Source organism: Pelophylax lessonae (genome assembly GCF_965119305.1).
Source record: "Pelophylax lessonae genome assembly, chromosome: 9".
Lineage (NCBI taxonomy): Eukaryota > Metazoa > Chordata > Amphibia > Anura > Ranidae > Pelophylax > Pelophylax lessonae.
In genome coordinates this window covers 142,814,673-142,835,726 of record NC_138776.1, presented here as the reverse complement: position 1 = coordinate 142,835,726, position 21,054 = coordinate 142,814,673, and the positions used below count along the sequence as shown (strand labels likewise).

The 21,054-nt window shown below is 44.7% G+C and overlaps 1 protein-coding gene across 1 annotated transcript in view; it reads right to left on the bottom strand.

The window, feature by feature from the left end:
• Window positions 1–20,699, bottom strand: part of DNAJB12 (DnaJ heat shock protein family (Hsp40) member B12) — a 114,296-nt gene extending 93,597 nt beyond the window's left edge. The window contains exon 1 of the mRNA XM_082267401.1: window positions 20,494–20,699. Coding sequence (XP_082123527.1) covers window positions 20,494–20,626 — 133 coding nt within the window. The 5' untranslated portion in view covers window positions 20,627–20,699. The remainder of the gene's footprint in view (window positions 1–20,493) is intronic.
• Window positions 20,700–21,054: the final 355 nt, after the last annotated feature.

Below are 21,054 nucleotides of genomic sequence, written 5' to 3'. Positions count from 1 at the left end.
GTGAATGATCAGATTAGATCGGGACTCCATCCAGCCGGCAGACGTGCTGGCTGGGTGCTCCCCTCCCGCTCACCCGGGTAACAATCGAGCGGCTCCAGAGCCGAAACGATCGTTACCGATGGAAAGCCGACCGTCGGCTCTAAACCACAGTACCGGGATGGTGTAAAATGTGGGTGGAACTCCGCTTTAATGACTTGGAGAGAATCTGCACAGAGGAGTGGGAAAAAATCCCTCCTGAAATGTGTGCAAACCTGGTGGCCAACTACAACAAAAGTCTGACCTCCGATTGCCAAAAAGGATTTTGCCACCAAGTACTACAGAGATTCCCTGCTGATTTTGTACGTTTGCCCACTCACAAAGAAATGATCAGTCTATAATTTTAATGGTAGGTTTATTTTAATAGTGAGAGACAGAACAACAATAAAAATATCCAGAAAAATTGCATTTCAAAAAAGTTATATATTGATTTGCATTTTAAATGAGTGAAATAAATATTTGGCCCCTTTCACGCGAACGATCCGATCAGATCCACCTGTCAGTTTTTTTTAGGCGGACCTGATCAGATCCCTATGGGGCAGCAGATGTCAGCGGTGACATGTCCGCTGACAGCCGCTGCCATCCGCATCCGATCTTGTCCATGAAATCCGGACAGATGGAAACCCTATTTTCCATCCGTCCAGGAGATCGGATCGGATAGGATGAGAGTGGACAGGCGGTCCGCTCTCATCCGATTCCCCCATAGAGAGCAGCAGGGCTCTGACACCTCCCTCTCCGCACACAGAGCGGAGAGGGAGCTGTCACCTGCCTGCTCAGCGGGGATCGGCGTATTGATCCCCGCTGAGCAGCATGGAGTCCACTGGCGGAGGCGGACCGTGTGAAAGAGCCCTATGACCACTTTGCAAAACATGACTTAGTACTTGGTGGCAAAACCCTTGTTGGCAATCACAGAGGTCAGACGTTTCTTGTAGTTGGCCACCAGGTTTGCACACATCTCATTAGGGATTTTTGTCCCTCTCCTCTTTGCAGATCCTCTCCAAGTCATTAAGGTTTAGATGCTGAAGTTTGATAAATCAAACCTTCAGCGCCTTCCACATATTTTCTACGGGATTAAGTTGTGGAGACTGGCTAGGCCACTCCAGGACCTTAATGTGCTTCATCTCGAGCCACTCCATAGTTGCTTCAGCGGAGTGTTTTGGGTCATTGTCATGCTGGAATACCCATCCATTACCCATTTTCAATGCCCTGATTGAGGAAAGGAGGTTCTCACCCAAGATTTGACGGCACATGGCTCCATCCCTTTGATGCAGTGAAGTTGTAATGTCCCCTTAGCAGAAAAACGCCCCCAAAGCATAATGTTTCCACCTCCGTTTTTGACTGTGGATTATTTTTGTTGTTATTCTGTCTCTCACTGTTAAAATAAACCTACCATTAAATTATAGACTGATCATTTCTTTGTGAGTAGTAGCATGAACAACTTTGAAGTCACTGCGACTTTAAGTCACTGATAGAGTAATAAATATATAAATATATATATACACACATACTCCCAATAGGTGTATATCCCTCGCGCCTATGGATGACCTAACTGGGGATGTGTAGATGTAAATAAATAAAGTGAGCGTGGGTTGGTGATAGCAGCTGCTATAGTATAAAAGGATAAGTAAAAAGTTTAACCCCAAATAGGGTTAATATATCGCTTGCTACTAGTTATTCAGGGGCGAGCAATTCCTTGTTCGCACCCTGAATATTTAAAATTGGCAATCAAGTGGTAAAAATATGTATAAAACATTCAATATAAATCACAGCTAAATGGTAGTGAGCCAAAGATATTCACATTTGGTGTACATAAGATAAAAATTTGATATATACATCAAACTTAAATACAGACAATACGTTTATAATAAAATCCATAATTAAATCTTGACGTACTGTAAGGCTCCATGTACACGGGACGTTGTTAAAAGTCCCTTTGAATGCTGGAATTTTTAGGACGTTTGAAACGTCAGTTTGGTCGCGTTTGTACCCGCGTTTAGCGGCGTTTGCGTTTAGAAGCGTTCCTAGAGGTCAAAAAAATGATTCCCCTTTAAAATGGAAAAACGCGAACGCTAAACGCGGGTCATCGCGTTCGGACGCGTTCAGACGCGTTTGTGCGTTTGAAACGCCGGGAAACACACGTTCGAACGCAAATAATTGCGTTCTAAAAACAGTCCCTGAACGCAACTGCCTGCAAATGACTGTAAACGACCTGGTGTACATGGACAGATAAGATAAAATGTAGGTGGGTTCAGGGGCTTCTGAAAAAAACGCCCAACTGCTCCTAAACGGCCATTTCCAGCGTCCCGTGTACATGGAGCCTAATTGTGATATACTAATATTAAGAAAATGATTAATACTCACTTATGGAATATTATAGATTTTATTATAAACGTATTGTCTGTATGATTTAATTAAGTTGTCACAAAAAGTATCACAATATATTAATCACAATTTTTGTATATTATTTTACAAGCACTATCAATTATCTTACTAAAGTATCCACATATTATTTGCTCATATTTTTGAATTTGAAATAATGTAGTATATAGAATGCTGGCTTTATGAACCGATAGTGGAATGGTATGCATTAGCCGCTTTTAAATGGTTAATATCCCCACCACGGAAGTCTTATATAACCATCATCTTTCCTTTTGTGTCGCTTTGGCAACCTAGGACGCTATTTCTGCAGACTTCCTGTTGGGGAGGGATGAGGGGCGGCGACTACCGCATTTAAGCTCTCTGAGTAGCATACGACTCCACCTCTGAAGACGTCACACGCTTTGATGAAACGCGCGTCAGGTGGAACGCACGCTGCACGCATTGGGAAGCCTGGTGGAACGCAAGCCGGTAGTCACCGCTCTCCATCCATAGGCGTTACCCGCAGCAGGCGATTTTAAACTCTTTTGTACGATTTATCAGTAAGATTCAATAAAAGCTACTTTTTAATGGTACTGCACTATTGGAGCACTTTTATTTTTCCCTAACTATCGGACCTGGAGGATTGTTTTTTACCTAAGGGAGCGACCCCGGACCACAGGGAACCACAAGGCCCAGCAGTCACCCCCTAGGCTCAGGAAGCCACAAGCCTGAAAGGTCTTTCTACCATATGGTATTAAAGACCCACTATTTCTGGTGAGTGTAAACCCCCATTATTTCAAGTCACGCCCAATATACCAGCAGTTGGACTACTGGAGGAATCAACACTTAGCACCTGCACTTCCCTATATTTGGCACTGAAAACTCTTACCCACGCACAAAGTCACTTATGAACTGTTTATTGGGACTTATTTTTCATATTATTTGGCACTATTCTGCACTTTATTTTAATTCATCATTTATTTAGGTTGATGTATATATCCAATTTTTATCTTATGTATACCAAGTGTGAATATCTTTGGCTCACTACCATTTAGCTGTGTGATTTATATTGAGTGCCGGGTCACACTTGTGCGATGCGGGAAGGCTGCAAATTCGCAGCCTGTTCCCGCATCGCAAACGCACATCTGGCAGTTCACGCTGCCATATGCGATACGCAGGGGGTGTCAATTAAATGTTAACGACACCCCCAGTTTGATCGCATATCGCAGTGCGTTCTGACAGTTCGCACAGGATCGGACGGCACAAGTGTGAACCACTGTGCGATCCGATCCTGATGCGGCTGAAAAAAAGGGTCCTGTGCAACTTTTGTGCAGGTGCAGTGCGAATTTAGCCATACAAAGTGTGTAATGTAATGAAGGAGCAGTGCGCTCCGATATTACATGCGATCGCCGCACACGCTATAGTGTGAACCGGCACTTAATGTTTTATACATATTTTTACCACTTGTTGCCAATTTTAAATATTCAGGGTGCGAACAAGGAATTGTTTGCCCCTGAATAACTAGTAGCAAGCGCTATATTAACCCTATTTGGGGTTAAACTTTTTACAGATACATTAATGGTTATCATTGGAAAACACAGGGTACGATGTCCAAAGTCATATGACGAGTCGCACAAGTGTGAATGCGGTGAAAAAAAATATACTCACAAAGGCTCAGAAGACCAAGCACATCTGTGTAGCTGTATTGCTGGATCATTTGTTTAGTAGAGACTGGTAAATCTGCCAGCCGCTGGCCACTCAGCTCCTCCCTCATGTTCCCCCCCTTACGTGTTTCATCATAAGTACCTTCCCCTTGACAGACTCCCCCAGCCAGTGTTAAAAGCGGAGCTCCACCCAAAAGGGGACGCTCTGCTTGTTTGCTTCCTCCTCTTCAAAACCAAGGACCCGCTCCCACTTCCAGGTAAGATCCCCGTAATCTGTGTGCGGCGATCTACAAAATTTCCGGCCCCTCCCCCCACACTCCCCAGCCTTCTGGGAGACACACAGGTCCCAGAAGACAGCGGGACCATTGACAAAGCGCAGCGTGACTCATGCATGCGCAGTCAGAAACAGGCTGTGAAGCCACAAGGCTTCACTTCCTGTTTCTCTTAGGGAAGATGCCGGCGCCTGCACCCAGAGCTGATGAACGGATCAGCTTGGGGTACCAACATCGCAGGATCCCTGGACAGGAAAGTGTCCTTATGTTAAAAGGTCAGCAGCTACAGTGTTTGGAACTAGCAATTTAACAGGCTGAAACTTCTCTTCAAGTGGTTTATCTCATCCATGTAAACTAACACTGCTGGAGAGTTTGTGCTCTGAAAAACAAAAGACTTGCTGGCTGGATTACCAAAAGAGAATTGAAGAAAGCCTAAAAAAGTAAAATAATATAGCCATCACATCTAAGAAATAGTTAGCTGCAATATAATGTTTGTTTTGGGGTTTAATACAGCTTTAGGAGTTTACTTTAATATATCAGCTGAAGTTTACGCGCAATATTTACTGTATATATTTACTGATATTTTATCAATATACACTTTTTGGGGTGTTGAGCCATAGTGCAGAAGTGTTGACACAGGTCTAATTGAAAAATAAAACTTTACCACGCAAACTGATGTACCTGTACTGTAAAAGTACTGTCACTGCTTATTACTGTCACAAGGGATATTTACATTCCTTGCAACAGCAATAAAAGTGATCAGATCTTTTTTCATTTTTTTAAAAAACAGTGTTAAAATAAAAAAATAGGACAAAAAAAAAAAAAAAAACATTTTTTAAAGCGCCCCCATCGCTGTGAGCATGCACAAAAAAAAAAAAAAAAAAGGCATACGCAAGTCGTGCCCACAAATGAAAACTGTGTTCAAATCACACACATGAGAGTTATATCCAAGATTGTCAGAGCGTGAGCAATAATGCTAGAAAAAGACCGCCTCTGTAACTCTAAACTGGTAACCGTTAAATTTTAAAGCGTCGCCTATGGAGATTTTTAAGTACTGTAGTTTGTCTCCATTCCACGAGTGTGCGCAATTTTAAACTGTAACATGTTAGGTATCCATTTACTCAGCACCTTCACAATATACAAAAAAAATGAACGTTACCGTTTCGTTTTTTTTTTTTTTTTTTAATTCAGTGGAAATGTATTTTTTTCCCCCAAAAAATTGCCTGCTGACCACTGCGCAAATGACGCGTGACAAGAAATATTCCAACGATCGCCTTTTTTTTCTCCAGAGTCTTTGCTAAAAATTATAATGTTTGGGGGTTATAAGTAATTTTCTAGCAAAAAATACTAATTTTAACTTGTAAATAACGTGTCAGAAATAGGCTTGGTCCTTAAGTGGTTAAAGTGAGATTAAAAGGCATGCTTTTTTTCTTAAATGAGTGTTATACCTACCTGCTCTGTGCAGTGGTTTTGCATAGAGCAGCCCCAATCCTCCCCTTATCGGATTCCCCACCGGAGATCCTGGCTCCTCCCTCCTGCCAAGTGTCACCAGAACAAACCGCTTGCTGTGGGGGCACCCAAGCAGGCTCGCTCCTGAGTCGCTGTTTTGTGTGTCCATTCAGAGACAAAGAGCCATGACTTGGCTCCGCCCATATCTTTTTATTTGCTCACTGGCTGTGATTAAAAGCAGCGGAAGCCAATGGCTCCCGCTGCTGTCTTAGCCAATGAGGAGGGAGAGTCCCTAGGGAGCTGAGGTTCTTATGCACATTACCGAATCGTAAAGGGGCTTAAGTGTTAGGGGCACTAGGGGCTGCTAAGCAGTAGGTTTTTTACCTTCAGGCAAAGAATTTTGTGCCTTTGGAACCACTATAATACTTACAGTATCTGGCAGATGGCAAGTACAATTTTTATTCTCTTGCAGAAATATGGACTACATTGATACCCAACTTACTACAGTTGGTAGTAGCCACATTCAACTGGCCTTATTCTGCAATGTTGAGGATGTTTTGCAACTTATTCAAGACACTTCTTCAGAAGATGCAAAACGCCTTCAATATTACAGAACAGTTCAGGTGAATGCCACCAAATACTTTTAGCTGAGAGCAGCGAACCACGTACAAGGGAAAAAAAAAAAGACCAGAGTGTCACTTGGCGGTTTAAAAAGGAGAAAAAAATATTAACCACTTTTTGTTAGGCGGCCGTCTTCTTGATAAAAGTGGCGGATTCGACACTGGTCAATTTTATAGGAGTCGGGAGAGGTGCCCCCTCCCACCACCCCCGGTTGTTTTCGTGTTTACCGGAGCTGTTGATAAACCGAAGAAAGTGATTCGGCCAGCTGATGGCTGGGCAGGAAGTCAAGTGAGGGTAAAATGCCCTCACTTGGCTCTATGCCCTTTGGAGGGCCGGAGCGACCTCTGAGGTCACTTCAGGTTCTTGGACATCAACTTTTTGTTTTTTTTGCTGTAAAAGGTTTTCCTAAAAGGTAAAATTTGAGATCCGAGGTCTTTTTGACCCCAAAACTCTCAATAAAGAGGACCTGTCATGCTTATTTATATTACAATAAACATTTTGTCTGAGGTAAACTTAACCACTTGCCGCCCGACTATATACTGCGGCGGTCAGCCCCTCACAGACAAAGTGACGTACAGGTACATCACTAGCATGTGAGCCAATAGGGGTCGAGCGCGCGGCGCCGGAGGCGCGCTCGCGCCCCCGCTCGTTCCCTAAGCAGCCCGCGCGTGTGACCGGTGAACCCGATGTCCGCCAGTCACTCGCAATCGTCGGATACAGTGGGAGAAAGGCAGGCGGCTAATGTAAACAAAGCTGCCTGTCTTTCTCCCCTGTGTAACAGCACAGATCATACGGTCCTGCTATGTAGGACCGTTGATCTCTGCTGTTACACACACAGCCACATCCAATCACAGAAGCACGCCCCTAGGCAGGGCTCAAAATTTCAAATCCTGGGCTACTAGCCAGGCCTTAAGAGTTACTTGCCACCAGTTGCCTTTACCCTGGCCTGACCCTAATTCCGCCCCTAAACACACCCTCATAAATTATCATATTTTATTTAGATTATACATAGTACAGGAGACAGCCAGAGAGACTGCAGACATGGTACAGGAGAGGGTCAGAGACTGCAGACATGGTACAGGAGAGGGTCAGAGACTGCAGACATGGCACAGGAGAGGGTCAGAGACTGCAGACATGGCACAGGAGACAGAGACTGGAGAATGTTAAAAAAAATTGATTTTACATTTGGGGGGGGGGGGCGCATGATCAAAAAATTGCCCAGGTGATCAAATACCACCAAAAGAAAGCTCTATTTGTGGGAAAATAAGGACGTCAATTTCATTTGGGTACAGCGTCGCACGACCGTGCAATTGTTCGTTAAATTCACGCAGTTCCGAATCGCAAAATAGGCCCTGGTCAGGAAGGGGGTAAAATCTTCCGGGGCTTAAGTGGTTAAGGCTGGCCGAATATCAGCCGATTCAACAAAAACTGGTTGACATTTGGCTCGCGTGTACAGCAGCCTGTCCAGCTACAGCCGGGCGGCATCTGGATCAGCAATTGCAACTAGTGGTGCACTGAAATGTCGGCAACCGAAATTTTCGGCCGAAAATGGGCTTATTCCATTTCGGCTGAAAATGGGTTAAATATGCCGATAATAAAGATGGCTGAGGCAGGGGGGGGGGGACGCTGAGGCGAGCTTACCAATGGTATTAGTATTATGCAGCATGAGGGGGTTAATGTATTGCCACTGCTGGTCACTGATGCATTAGTGACCGACCAGTGGCAGTTAATTAACCCCTTTGTGCAACCAGTAGCCGTGCAACCAGTGTTAATTAACACTGATACTGGCTGCACTAATGCAGCACAAAGGGGTTAATTAACTGCCACTGGTCGGTCACTAATGCATCAGTGACCAGCAGTGGCAATACATTAACCCCCTCATGCTGCATAATACTAATACCATTGGTAATTAAATTAACCACTATACTGCGACAGGGTGGCAGCGACAGGTGTACGTCGCTGCCTGTTTTTGGTGTATGCCCCTGTTCTATCCATTTTAAAATAATTTGGGGGACAAAAGTCATTTTCAGTTTTCGGCCAAGGGCATCCTGCGGTTTCGGCCCAGAATTTTCATTTCGGTGCATCCCTAATTGCAACCAATGACTGGTGTGTTCTGGCAGGAGGGAAAGGGGGGGGTCAGAATACAATAGTACAGCAAGGAGATCGCTGTAAAAATATCGTAGTTAGTACAGTGAACTCCTCAGCGAAACATGTTGAGCTTGTAGCCAGTTTTATATCGCACTCTATTCCTGCGCCAGCACATCACCAGGTTTTATTTTTTCCACTAGCCTTGACCGGAATGGCCAGAATGGGTAAAATATTTGTGTTGACCATATTGTAATGTTTATCATGTATACATGTGTTTTTATAGGAGTTATCAATAAAAATTTTATTATTTTAATATCAGTGCTTTCAAAGTCCATATTATACATTTTTTGTATATACTTTAATCGAGAGGATGTGGCACTATTTTTCATTGTTTATGCACCCATAGTACCACCCTGTGTTGGTGTAATTGAGAGTTTCTAGCAGTGAGCTTTTCAGTTTTTTTCATTCACCCTGCTGGGCTTATTGTCTGTACAAGGCATCGGTGGAGTTTGCTGATCGATTTGCTCCTTTCAACTAGAATCTTAAAATAGACTCCACTGATTTTTTTTCATTGTAAGCTCTCCTGTTCTGTCTCTGCAATGAGGGCATGATGATAATAATAATAGATACATAATGTAAATGGTGTATGATATAGTCTAATCCTGCTCTGTATCACAGGTATGCCATTCTTTCTAAATCTTCCATTTCCTATTATATTCTGAGCAGAGTGTAAACAATATTTCAAATACCTGCAATAAACAAAAATATTCTTTGGGGAATATAAATACTATTATATATTCAACAGCTTGTTTGTTACAAGGATTTGTCTGAGACAAGTCAAAATGTGAAAGAAGAATTTAGCACTGCTAAATTAAGGCACACACTGTTCTTGGTAACAAGCATGATGTAACAATAAGCAATCTGTTACCTACAAAGGTGAGCAATTCACTTGTTTTTATGTTAATGAAGGAAAACAGGAAAAAGGTCAAAGTAAAGCCTAATAAAAGTATACAATTTACAATAACTGTTTGTTTACTAAACATAGATGTGTTATAAGTGCCACGCACAAAACAACAACTGCAATGCAGGAAACAAGCTTGGCATTAACAAAACTAACAAAATATTCATGTACTATTTAGGGGTGCACCGTTTCGACTTTTCTTGTCCCGATACGGATATCTGGCATTGTGTATCTGCCGACACCGATCCAGAACTACACAATATGCAAGCGGCTGCAGTACAGAGCAAAGTTGCTGCATCATGTGTACGGCTCCTGCATTCACAGGCGGAGTGCATCTGATATCACTCCGCCTGTGAGCAGGACCTATACAGGAAGTAGCGGCTCCCATCCCATACTACTATTACACCAAGTAAGGGACGGCTGAGCCGGGACTCAGCAAAACAGGATCGGCGGCTCCGTGCAAGTAAGGGACGGCGCCAGCAAAACCGGATCGGCCCGTGGATCGGTTAATTTTACAGATCCCCTGATCCAGCTATTGTGGCGGTATCGGCGCAGATATCCGATCCTAATATCGGATCAGTGCATCCCTAGTACTATTGACATGCGATGTGGTAGACCTCATTAGTGTAAACCCAGCCTGAAGCCTAAAAAAAAAAAAAATCAGATGCAGGTGATCGCATACACCCACCTCAATATCAATAAGTTACACCCCTTTCTTTGCAGGCTATATTTCAGTGCAGATAGTTGGACTGGTGGATCTTCCTTTTTAGGGGAGTGGGGCGGTTTAATAACCACTGGGTTTTGTATTTTTTTACTAAACTTAAGAAAAAAGATAATTTAAAAAAAAAAAAAAAAAAAAAAAAAACACTTTCCATTACTTTGTTATAAAAACACCCCTAAAAAAGCCCATTTGGAAATGGCCACACCAAGGTCATATTTCAGCTACAACTTGTTGGAGATTAGGAAACATGATGGAATTGAGGATGTGTGTGTGTGTGTGTGTGTGTGTGTGTGTGTGTGTGTGTGTGTGTGTGTGTGTGTGTGTGTGTGTGTGTGTGTGTGTGTGTGTGTGTGTGTGTGTGTGTGTGTGTGTGTGTGTGTGTGTGTGTGTGTGTGTGTGTGTGTGTGTGTGTGTGTGTGTGTGTGTGGAAAGTATTCAGACCCCCTTAAATTTTTCACTCTTTGTTATATTGCAGCCATTTGCTAAAATCATTTAGGTTCATTCTTCTTCCTCATGATTTATTAAAAAAGAAAAACTGAAATATCACATGGTCCTAAGTATTCAGACCCTTTGCTCAGTATTTAGTAGAAGCCCCCTTTTGATCTAATACAGCCAGGAGTCTTTTTGGGAAAGATGCAACAAGTCTTTCACACCTGGATTTGGGGATCCTCTTCCATTCCTCCTTGCAGATCCTCTCCAGTTCTGTCAGGTTGGATGGTAAACGTTGGTGGACAGCCATTTTTAGGTCTCTCCAGAGATGCTCAATTGGGTTTAAGTCAAGGCTCTGGCTGGGCCATTCAAGAACAGTCACGGAGTTGTTGTGAAGCCACTCCTTCGTTATTTTAGCTGTGTGCTTAGGGTCATTGTCTTGTTGGAAGGTAAACCTTCGGCCCAGTCTGAGGTCCAGAGCACTCTGGAGAAGGTTTTTGTCCAGGATATCCCTGTACTTGGCCACATTCATCTTTCCCTCGATTGCAACCAGTCGTCCTGTCCCTGCAGCTGAAAAACACCCCCACAGCATGATGCTGCCACCACCATGCTTCACTGTTGGGACTGTATTGGACAGGTGATGAGCAGTGCCTGGTTTTCTCCACACATACCGCTTAGAATTAAGGCCAAAAAGTTCTATTTTGGTCTCATCAGACCAAAGAATCTTATTTCTCACCATCTTGGAGTCCTTCAGGTGTTTTTTTAGCAAACTCCATGCGGGCTTTCATGTGTCTTACACTGAGGAGAGGCTTCCGTCGGGCCACTCTGCCATAAAGCCCCGACTGGTGGAGGGCTGCAGTGATGGTTGACTTTCTACAACTTTCTCCCATCTCCTGACTGCATCTCTGGAGCTCAGCCACAGTGATCTTTGGGTTCTTCTTTACCTCTCTCACCAAGGCTCTTTTCCCCCGATAGCTCAGTTTGGCCGGACGGCCAGCTCTAGGAAGGGTTCTGGTCATCCCAAACGTCTTCCATTTGAGGATTATGGAGGCCACTGTGCTCTTAGGAACTTTAAGTGCAGCAGAAATCTTTTTGTAACCTTGGCCAGATCTGTGCCTTGCCACAATTCTGTCTGAGCTCTTCAGGCAGTTCCTTTGACCTCATGATTCTCATTTGCTCTGACATGCATTGTGATCTGGAAGGTCTTATATAGACAGGTGTGTGGCTTTCCTAATCAAGTCCAATCAGTATAATCAAACACAGCTGGACTCAAATGAAGGTGTAGAACCATCTCAAGGATGATCAGAAGAAATGGAAAGCACCTGAGTTAAATATATGAGTGTCACAGCAAAGGGTCTGAATACTTAGGACCATGTGATATTTCAGTTTTTCTTTTTTAATAAATCTGCAACAATGTCAACAATTCTGTGTTTTTCTGTCAGTATGGGGTGCTATGTGTACATTCATGAGGAAGAAGAATGAACTTAAATGATTTTAGCAAATGGCTGCAATATAACAAAGAGTGAAAAATTTAAGGGGGTCTGAATACTTTTCGTACCCACTGTATATTTATTTATATATATATATATATATATATATATATATATATATATATATATATATATATATATATATATATATATATATATATATATATATAGACACACACACACACTTTCGCAGATGGGAGCGGTGATATGGAGGTCATCTCTTCCGTTTTTTCTCCCCCTCTGATGTCAGAAACTATAAGCGACGAGGATTTAATCACTTCCGGTTTTGGTTTGTTGTTTATAATTTGTTACCTGCTTGTAAAGCATCTGATCAAACTGATTTTGGTTTTATCAGATGCTTTGGAGACCTAGGAGGTGAGATATGGAATGTAACAGACTCCAGATCTCGCCATAAAGAGAACTTGTCATGGTCCATGCCATCACAAGAGATGTTGTACATACTATGTGTTAGCAATAAAGTTAAATTACCGTAAGTATTAGGGGAGCAGCACACAGAAGGTTTTATACCTTCATCCGCAGAACGCATGAAGTTAAAAAAACCTTCAACCACTTGAAAAGGTGTGTTTAGCCTTTAAAAGTTGTTCACTGAAGCCAAGTGGAAGTCTTCCACTATTAGTGCCGGTTCACACTCTTGCGGCTGTGGCGATCGCATGTAATATCAGAGCACACTGCTCCTTCATTACATGCGATCGGCTGTGCGGTGCAAATTCAGCCATACACTTTGTATGGCTAAATTCGCACTGCACCCGCACCAAAGTCGCACATGACCCTTTTTTTCAGCCGCATCAAGATCGGATCACACAGTGGTTCACACTTGTGCGATCCAATCCTGTGCGAACTGTAAAGATCGCACTGCGATATGCGATCAAACTGGGGGTGTCGTTAACATTCCATTGACAAACCCATCGTATCGCATATGGCAGTGTGAACTGCCAAGGGTGCGTTTGCGATGCGGGAACAGGCTGCGAATTCGCAGCCTTCCCGCATCGCATAAGTGTGAACCGGCACTTAGTGGAAGAAAGCTCCCTGGAGGATGGAATTGCACTGCATTAAAATTTACACTTTAAACCACCCCCAAAATAATCCCACGATTGGTGGGCAGGGGCATTTTAAAATCATCTCACCACAGCATTGGCAATCAGTGGCACATCACTGGTGGCCAATGGCATTTTAAACCCCCTCCCTCTCATACCCATTCATTTAGGTAAACAAAAAGGCCATCTTAAACCACTTGACGACTAGGCCTTTTCTAAAATGTTTTGTTTACAAGTAAAAAAATCTGTATTTTTTTATAAAAAATTACTTGGAGCCCCCAACATATATATATATATATATATATATATATATATATATATATATATATATTTTTTTTTTAGCAGAGGCCCCAGAGAATAAAGTGGTGGGTTTGCAATTTATGTCACATGGTATTTGCGCAGTGGTTTTTTAAAAGCAATTTTTCTTTTAAAATACAATTTACTGAATTTTAATGCACACAAACAATATAATACCCAATGTTTGGTAAAATATAAAGGATGGCATTACATCCAGTATATAGATACCAAAAATGTCAGGCTTTAAAATTGTACACGCTCGAGGAATGGTGACAAACTACAGTATATCTCCATAGGCAATGCTTTAAAAGCCTTTACAGGTTACCAGTTTAGAGTTACAGAGGAGGTCTGGTGCCAGAATTTTTGCTCTCGCTCGGACGTTCGTGGCAATACCTCACAAGTGTGGTGCGATTGCAATTTACATATGCGTGCAAGCACAAGGGGACAGGGGCATTAAAAATAAAGGTATATTTTACTTTTTTTTTTTTCTTACTTTTAGCCCCGGTTCACATTTGTGCGGCTGCGGAGATCTCATGTAATTCGGAGCGCACTGCTCCTTCATTACATGCGATCTCCTGTGCGGATGCGAATTCAGCCATACACTTAGTATGGCTGAAATTCGCACTGCACCCGCACCAAAGACGCACAGGAGGCATTTTTTCAGCCGCATCAGGATCGGATCGCACAGTGGTTCACACTAGTGCGATCCGATCCTGTGCGAACTGTCAGATCGCACTGCGATATGTGATCAAACTGGGGGTGTCGTTAACATTTAATTGACACCCCCTGCGTATTGCATATGGCAGTGTGAACTGCCTCTTGTGCGGATGCAATGCAGGAACAGGCTGCTAATTCGCAGTCTTCCCGCATCGCACAAGTGTGAACCGGCCCTTATTGCGGTCACAAGGAACATCCCTTGTGACAGCATTAGTCAGTCCCGCGCACTTGTTATAGAGAGATCTGGGATCTATTAGACCCCAGATGTCTCCTCTGCCGTTCAAAGCAACTGATCACACCAAGATCGGTGTGATCAGATACTTTCCAAATTTAAAAATTCTGTTCACATCCAGGGAAACTAGAAGTGACGAAAATGCTTGTCGCTTCCGGTTTCCTATACCATAAACGGGCGCACAACTCCTCTCGCCACCTGTAAAAGCCATCCAGCGACTAAGAAGCTGCTAGGATGGCTTTAACAGAAGTCAGTTGAACAAAATTCCAGGATGATGCCTGTAGCTGCAGATGCTGAACATGTTTTGCATGTTCTATCCTAAAAACAGGTGGAACGTGTAACATGTTCTAAAGGTGAACATATCCTTTAAAATCCACAAAGCTGGATGACATAAGTGTTCTTGGGTTTTTCACACACCTTTCAGTGGGCCTACTTAACGTATAAATACACAAACATGCAGCTCCCCTCTCAGCCTGCTGAATGGACAGTGAAAGAGCACCAGTTGGTCATCTCATTGCTCTCTTCACCTACCTTTGCACACAATACCCCAATTGGCTACCAGTTCTGCCCCTCCCTCTTGTAATCTGAGTACCGCTGTATAGGGAATTGCAAGTGGTTGATAACAGGTCAAATTCAGATTATATTAGACATATTAAAAAATGATTTAATTAACAAAGAGCTGCATTATTACACGTTTATTTGCATTTTAGATCTGACTGGGGCTACAAATTTAAAGCAGACGTAAACCCTAAATGAAGGTAAAGCTCTGTATCACAGAACACTGCAGTTACATTTACTTTTCATGAAAGTGGAGCCTAAATAAAAAAAAAAACATCCTTTGGGCGAACCAAACAGGTCTAGTCTAGGCAAACTTGTCAAAGCCTAAGTGCAGCCAAAAAAAACCCCCCAAAAAAATCAGCACAAGGGATGTAACGTACAATCAGCAGGATGTGCCCCTTGTGCTGATGCCTTCACTGTCCATGTCCCACCAGCACAAGGACTGTACGTTGTCATCTGTAGTTTTTTTTTTTTTAATTTTGGCTGCACCTACGCTTTAACCACTTTTAGTTAACCATGTTTGGTTCATCCAAAGAATGCAATAGCAGCCGTGAGCTTGTTTCAGTTCTTATCAGCGCACTCCTTTCTGTACCGTTTTAGCCAAGGTTCACGCTGTTCCGACATGAAAGTCGCATGACTTATGATCCGACTTTGCCCTTCAACTTCCGTCAGACTTTAATCCAACTAAAGCCCCGTACACACGCACCGATTGTTGGCCGACCGACCGGCCGTCTTTTGTCCAGTGTTGTTGTGTTGGTTGAAATGTGCTCTAGACTGCACACAAATTTTGTCGGCCAACAACATCCAACTGCGGAAGTGATGTCATGTTCTGGTCTACTGTTCGTGTGTTTTTTCTTCTCTGAGCATGCCCAGTCTTGATCATCACATTTTTGTTGGCCGAAATCTGTACTGACTGAGGAACAATCGGCCGTTCTGCTGACGGCCAACAAAAATTTTATAGCATGCACACCAGATTTTGTTCGGCTGAAAAGTCACAGTCGGTTGTCGGAAGCATCATACTAACAAGCCGACAATCGGCCGATCGGACGTTGGCCAAAAATTTACAGCCAACAATCGGTGCGTGTGTACGAGGCTTTAATGTGACTTTACACTCTATATGGCATTGAAGTTGTATCAAAGTTGGACCAAAGTAGTACAGAAACCTTTTCTAAAGCCTGAGCGACTGAGGGCAATTAAAGCCCTGGCCGCAGTTTTCCTGCAATAGCCTGTGTTGCTCCACCTCGCTGGCCCATGAAATCTCGGCATGTGCAGTACAATGCCTCCCGGTCGCACATGCGCAGTAAGCAGACCACTTCTGATCCGATGTTTTAAGGTTACTATAGCAGCTCAGCTCTTTGTTTACATGCTGATATAGCAGGGCCAGTTCGCTGCCGCTGCTATAGTAACCAGTACACATTAGGTCGGAAGCGTTCTGCTTACGGCGTATGCGCGACCGGGAGGCATTTTACCATCTCCACCCTCATCTGGCCCCCTCCAGCCTACGTGCTTTTCTGTAACTTCCCTCAGCCCTCCTCCACTCTCCCCACCCCCCTCCTCCTCCTCCTCCTCCTCCTCCTCCAAACTCTCACGAAATGGAGAGAAAAAAAAAACGAAACCGAAAGATTCTTTCCCGGGATTCATCGTGACTGCTGTATAACACGTCACTCGCCGAGGCAGATTTCAAGAACAAAAAGCAGAAGTAGCAAATATAAGATATTTACTGCCACTAAATAAATGTTTTACTTTGCAAAGCTAAGCTTTTAATCACCACTGGCTTTATTTTTTGCTAAATAAACGAATAAAGACAGAAAATTTTGAAGGGAAAAAAAAAAAACTTTTTTGTCATAAATTTTGCAAACAGGTAGTTTTTCTCCTGCGCTGATTATCAGTGAAGATGTCCCTTTTAGAGAAGCCGGTTATTGGCACTCTTCTAATGCTGTCAGCATGAGGAGAGGAGTGCTGATAACCGGCTTCTGTTGACATCCATGATGGGACATAGCTGATCACGTGGCAAAGAGCCACCGATTGGCTCTTTACCTCAATATGAGATCAGCAGTGTCCTCTGGACACTGCAATCATAGAGGACGCCGCCTGCTCCCTGCCCCATCATATCTTGGTGTCCCAGAACTAGCTGGCCTCACTGTAGCTGCTCTCAGTTTACTCATTGCTATATATGTCCCAAGAAGGGAGTTTTGGTAGACTAGAGTTAATGACCACACTTTTGCAGAGAGGTGCCTATAGATGGCCATAGACGGTTCAAATTCTGGCCGTTTCATCAGGAACTGGCTGAGATTTGAACCATGTATGTGCAGGCTGGTTGTACCCAAGATGGTCGATCGATCAGCTTGGATAAAACCAGCCAGCCAGATTTTACACACGATCACTAGCGACTGTTATAGCAACTAGCAATAACAACTTTGTTCTCCATATAGACAGAGCAGAGGAAAGAAATTCTCTCGATTCCCCCATCAACGCAGACAGTTCCTCCCAGTGAGCCATTGTGCTCACCCCACTCTTAGACCTTTTTGTGCTGATTAGCTGGAAAGCGTGCTAGAAAATGCTTTGTGGTGAAACCCATTTAGTAGTAGTACTGTATTTCTACTATGGATGATCCAAGAAAGTAACTCAGAAGAGTACATGTTGGTGTGTGATTCTTATCTATTACTTTGTAACTTACAAGCGAGGGCAGACCTTTTGAACCTAGAGTCCAGGGATCAAAGGAAGAGCAAGCCTTAAGCGGTGCATCAGATAGGATTGTATTGTTCTGCATTTGTGTGCAATCATATATCAGGCAAGTGCAGAAAAATCCTGTTGATTGCGCCAGAAATGCATTCAGCAACAGTGCATCTGCTGTACTAAAATCACAATCAGTTTTGTAAGCCCGGTTCTGGATGTTTTTCACAGAGGTGATAAACACAACATTTCAGGTGATAAATACAACAACATTTCATCCATGATGTCTGCCGTCCTCACAAGTGATTCCTTGTATCCACCAGTGATCACAGCAGGGACATTTCTGCACTTGAATTCCTGGGTCTGGACAATCTAAGGTGGGCTTGCTCTCTCTTCCGGATTTTTTAATTCAACCACTTTAATGGAAAAAAAAAAAAATTATGGAATTAGCCATTGCCGCCTTGCTTGTAAAGTGCAGGCTCCAAGGCTGTCACCCTCACTTAAGGGAGATACTGACCTGGCACAAGCTGGCAGCCAGAGAAGTGTCGGCATATGCACAGACTTGTTCCAGGTTGGGGATTCACTTTAGCAAAATAAAGACGTAAATTTCAGTTCAGTGCTTGCACTTACATTAAAGCTAAATTCCAAGCAGATGTATTAGAGACAAGTCAATGCAGCACTGCAATCATTAACACATCATTAGATGTATTTATTAAACCCAAGCAGTGCCAGTATCTGAATTCAACCTGGTATCAGTCCCCGTAAAGTAGCAGTGATGGAGTGTGGAAAGAACAAGTGGCAGCAGCCAATCAGTTCATGTACTGAGAAGAAGCAAGCTGATAGGAAGAAAGAGCAGAGTGACAGAGAGATGAGCTCATCACTGTGCTGCTTTTCCTTTTACTATCCAGGACAACCTGGGCTTAGAGGAAGGAAGGTGAATGATGCTAGCCATCAGACTGAAGACATCTTTTGGTATAAAAACAAAATAAAAAAAAATGTACTGAGCAGGAAATTTCTGGATTGAAGATGGGTTTATTATTGGATCTGTTAATGGGCTATTCATTTTTGGCTGGAGTTCTACTTTAACAAAACAGCTTTAAGATCTCTGTCCTGATGGGTTCCCTCAAATATTGTATAAGAGCACAGTAAGAGTGGGAGCGCATGAGGGGGGAATTACAGCCAGGATAGAGGACCTTTGTATACAAAATCCCAAATGAGATATCAAGGAGGTGGCAAAGGCCTACCAGACTCCTCCTATAACTGAAATGAGATTGGACATGGCCCATTCTTGATGCCTCTGCAGCCCACTGCTTCCACCACTGACACCCCAGTGAGGGCTGTGTGCCCCCAGAGGTGAGGGGTCAGTATACTCTATGAGTGAGGAGCTGTTACACTGACACCCCCGGTGAGAGCTGGGTGCCCCCAGAGGTGAGGGGTCAGTATACTCTATGAGTGAGGAGCTGTTACACTGACACCCCCGGGGAGGGCTGGGTGCCCCCAGAGGTGAGGGGTCAGTATACTCTATGAGTGAGGAGCCGTTACACTGACATCCCCCGGTGAGGGCTGGGTGCCCCCAGAGGTGAGGGGTCAGTATACTCTATGAGTGAGGAGCCGTTACACCGACACCCCCGGTGAGAGCTGGGTGCCCCCAGAGGTGAGGGGTCAGTATACTCTATGAGTGAGGAGCCGTTACACTGACACCCCCGGTGAGGGCTGGGTGCCCCAGAGGTGAGGGGTCAGTATACTCTGAGTGAGGAGCCGTTACACTGACACCCAGTGAGGGCTGGGTGCCCCCAGAGGTGAGGGGTCAGTATACTCTGAGTGAGGAGCCGTTACACTGACACCCAGTGAGGGCTGGGTGCCCCCAGAGGTGAGGGGTCAGTATACTCTGAGTGAGGAGCCGTTACACTGACATCCCCCGGTGAGGGCTGGGTGCCCCCAGAGGTGAGGGGTCAGTATACTCTATGAGTGAGGAGCCGTTACACTGACACCCCGGTGAGGGCTGGGTGCCCCCAGAGGTGAGGGGTCAGTATACTCTATGAGTGAGGAGCCGTTACACTGACACCCCGGTGAGGGCTGGGTGCCCCCAGAGGTGAGGGGTCAGTATACTCTATGAGTGAGGAGCTGTTACACTGACACCCCGGTGAGGGCTGGGTGCCCCCAGAGGTGAGGGGTCAGTATACTCTATGAGTGAGGAGCCGTTACACTGACACCCCCGGTGAGGGCTGGGTGCCCCCAGAGGTGAGGGGTCAGTATACTCTTCTGGGGTGCTTTCAGGCCCCCCTCCTATCATTTTGCTGTATTAGGCTGGCTGTCCCTGTCAGCTCGGTGGCCGCAGTGCATTGTGGGGATTGTAGTCCATGTCTCCATCCAGTCCTTGTATTTCTCCTGTACTGTAGCACACAGGCGGATGACATGACCCTTCCCCGGTGACCAGGCCTGTCCTCCATCATTATTGGGAACTCTGAGCCGTCTCCCCCTCCCTATCAGCACAATATCTCCTCATAGTTCCGTCCTATAGACACCAGGCCCAGCATACAGCTGTCCGCCGCCATATTTCCACCCTGTAGTCCCCTCACCAGTCCACACACACGGTTAGAATAGGTGACACAGGACCGGGGATGCCTGGGGGTCACACTGCACACACCCCCGAGTCACATACACACCGCCCGGGACCGCGGAGGATGGGAATGACAGCCGCTGTCGGTGATATCCCCTATTCTGTACACACACAATACTACATTTCCCACAAGTCTCCTCACCACAGGCGTCTTGCACGCATGCGCGGCCCGAGATGTGACGCCACAGCTGTCCCAGAGCCAGCCGCCCTCCCCCCACACCCGCCGAGCCGCCTCCCGGTCCCAGCCTTTACCTCTCGCCTTGTCCGTGGGGAAGAGCCGCTGAGCCTTCTCCAGAAACCGCAAGGCCTTGTCCGCGTTCTGGCTCTTGATAGCGGTCACCGCGATGGCTATACAGCGCTCCGCCTCGTCCCGGTTTGATTCCATTGCGGAATCACTGCTAATAGGAACTAGTGGGCGGCGCTCCGCGGGCACGTCATCTACGTTCTGGCGCTGACTGATGACATCAGTAACCCCCCTCCTCTTCCTCCCGGGTGACATAGAGTACCACAGTAAACAGCTGTCAGAGTGTGTGATATGGAGGATCAGTGTGGGCGGCTGTGATCTCCATGACAAACCCTCTTCTAGATGTTTATTACCATGTCCTAGGGATGGAGGACGCTGCTCAGGGGGGGTTGGCGTGGGAAGGATAGCTAAGGCCTTTTTGCAGTTTGGATGTTATGTAAAGGAATTATTTTTTGCTATTTATTGGAGAAATTTCCCTTCACTTCCTGTCCCCTGAGATAACCAGGATGTGAGAGGAAATCTCCCAAAAGTCAGACTCGGGACCCTTTCTGGTTTGGAACACATTTGTA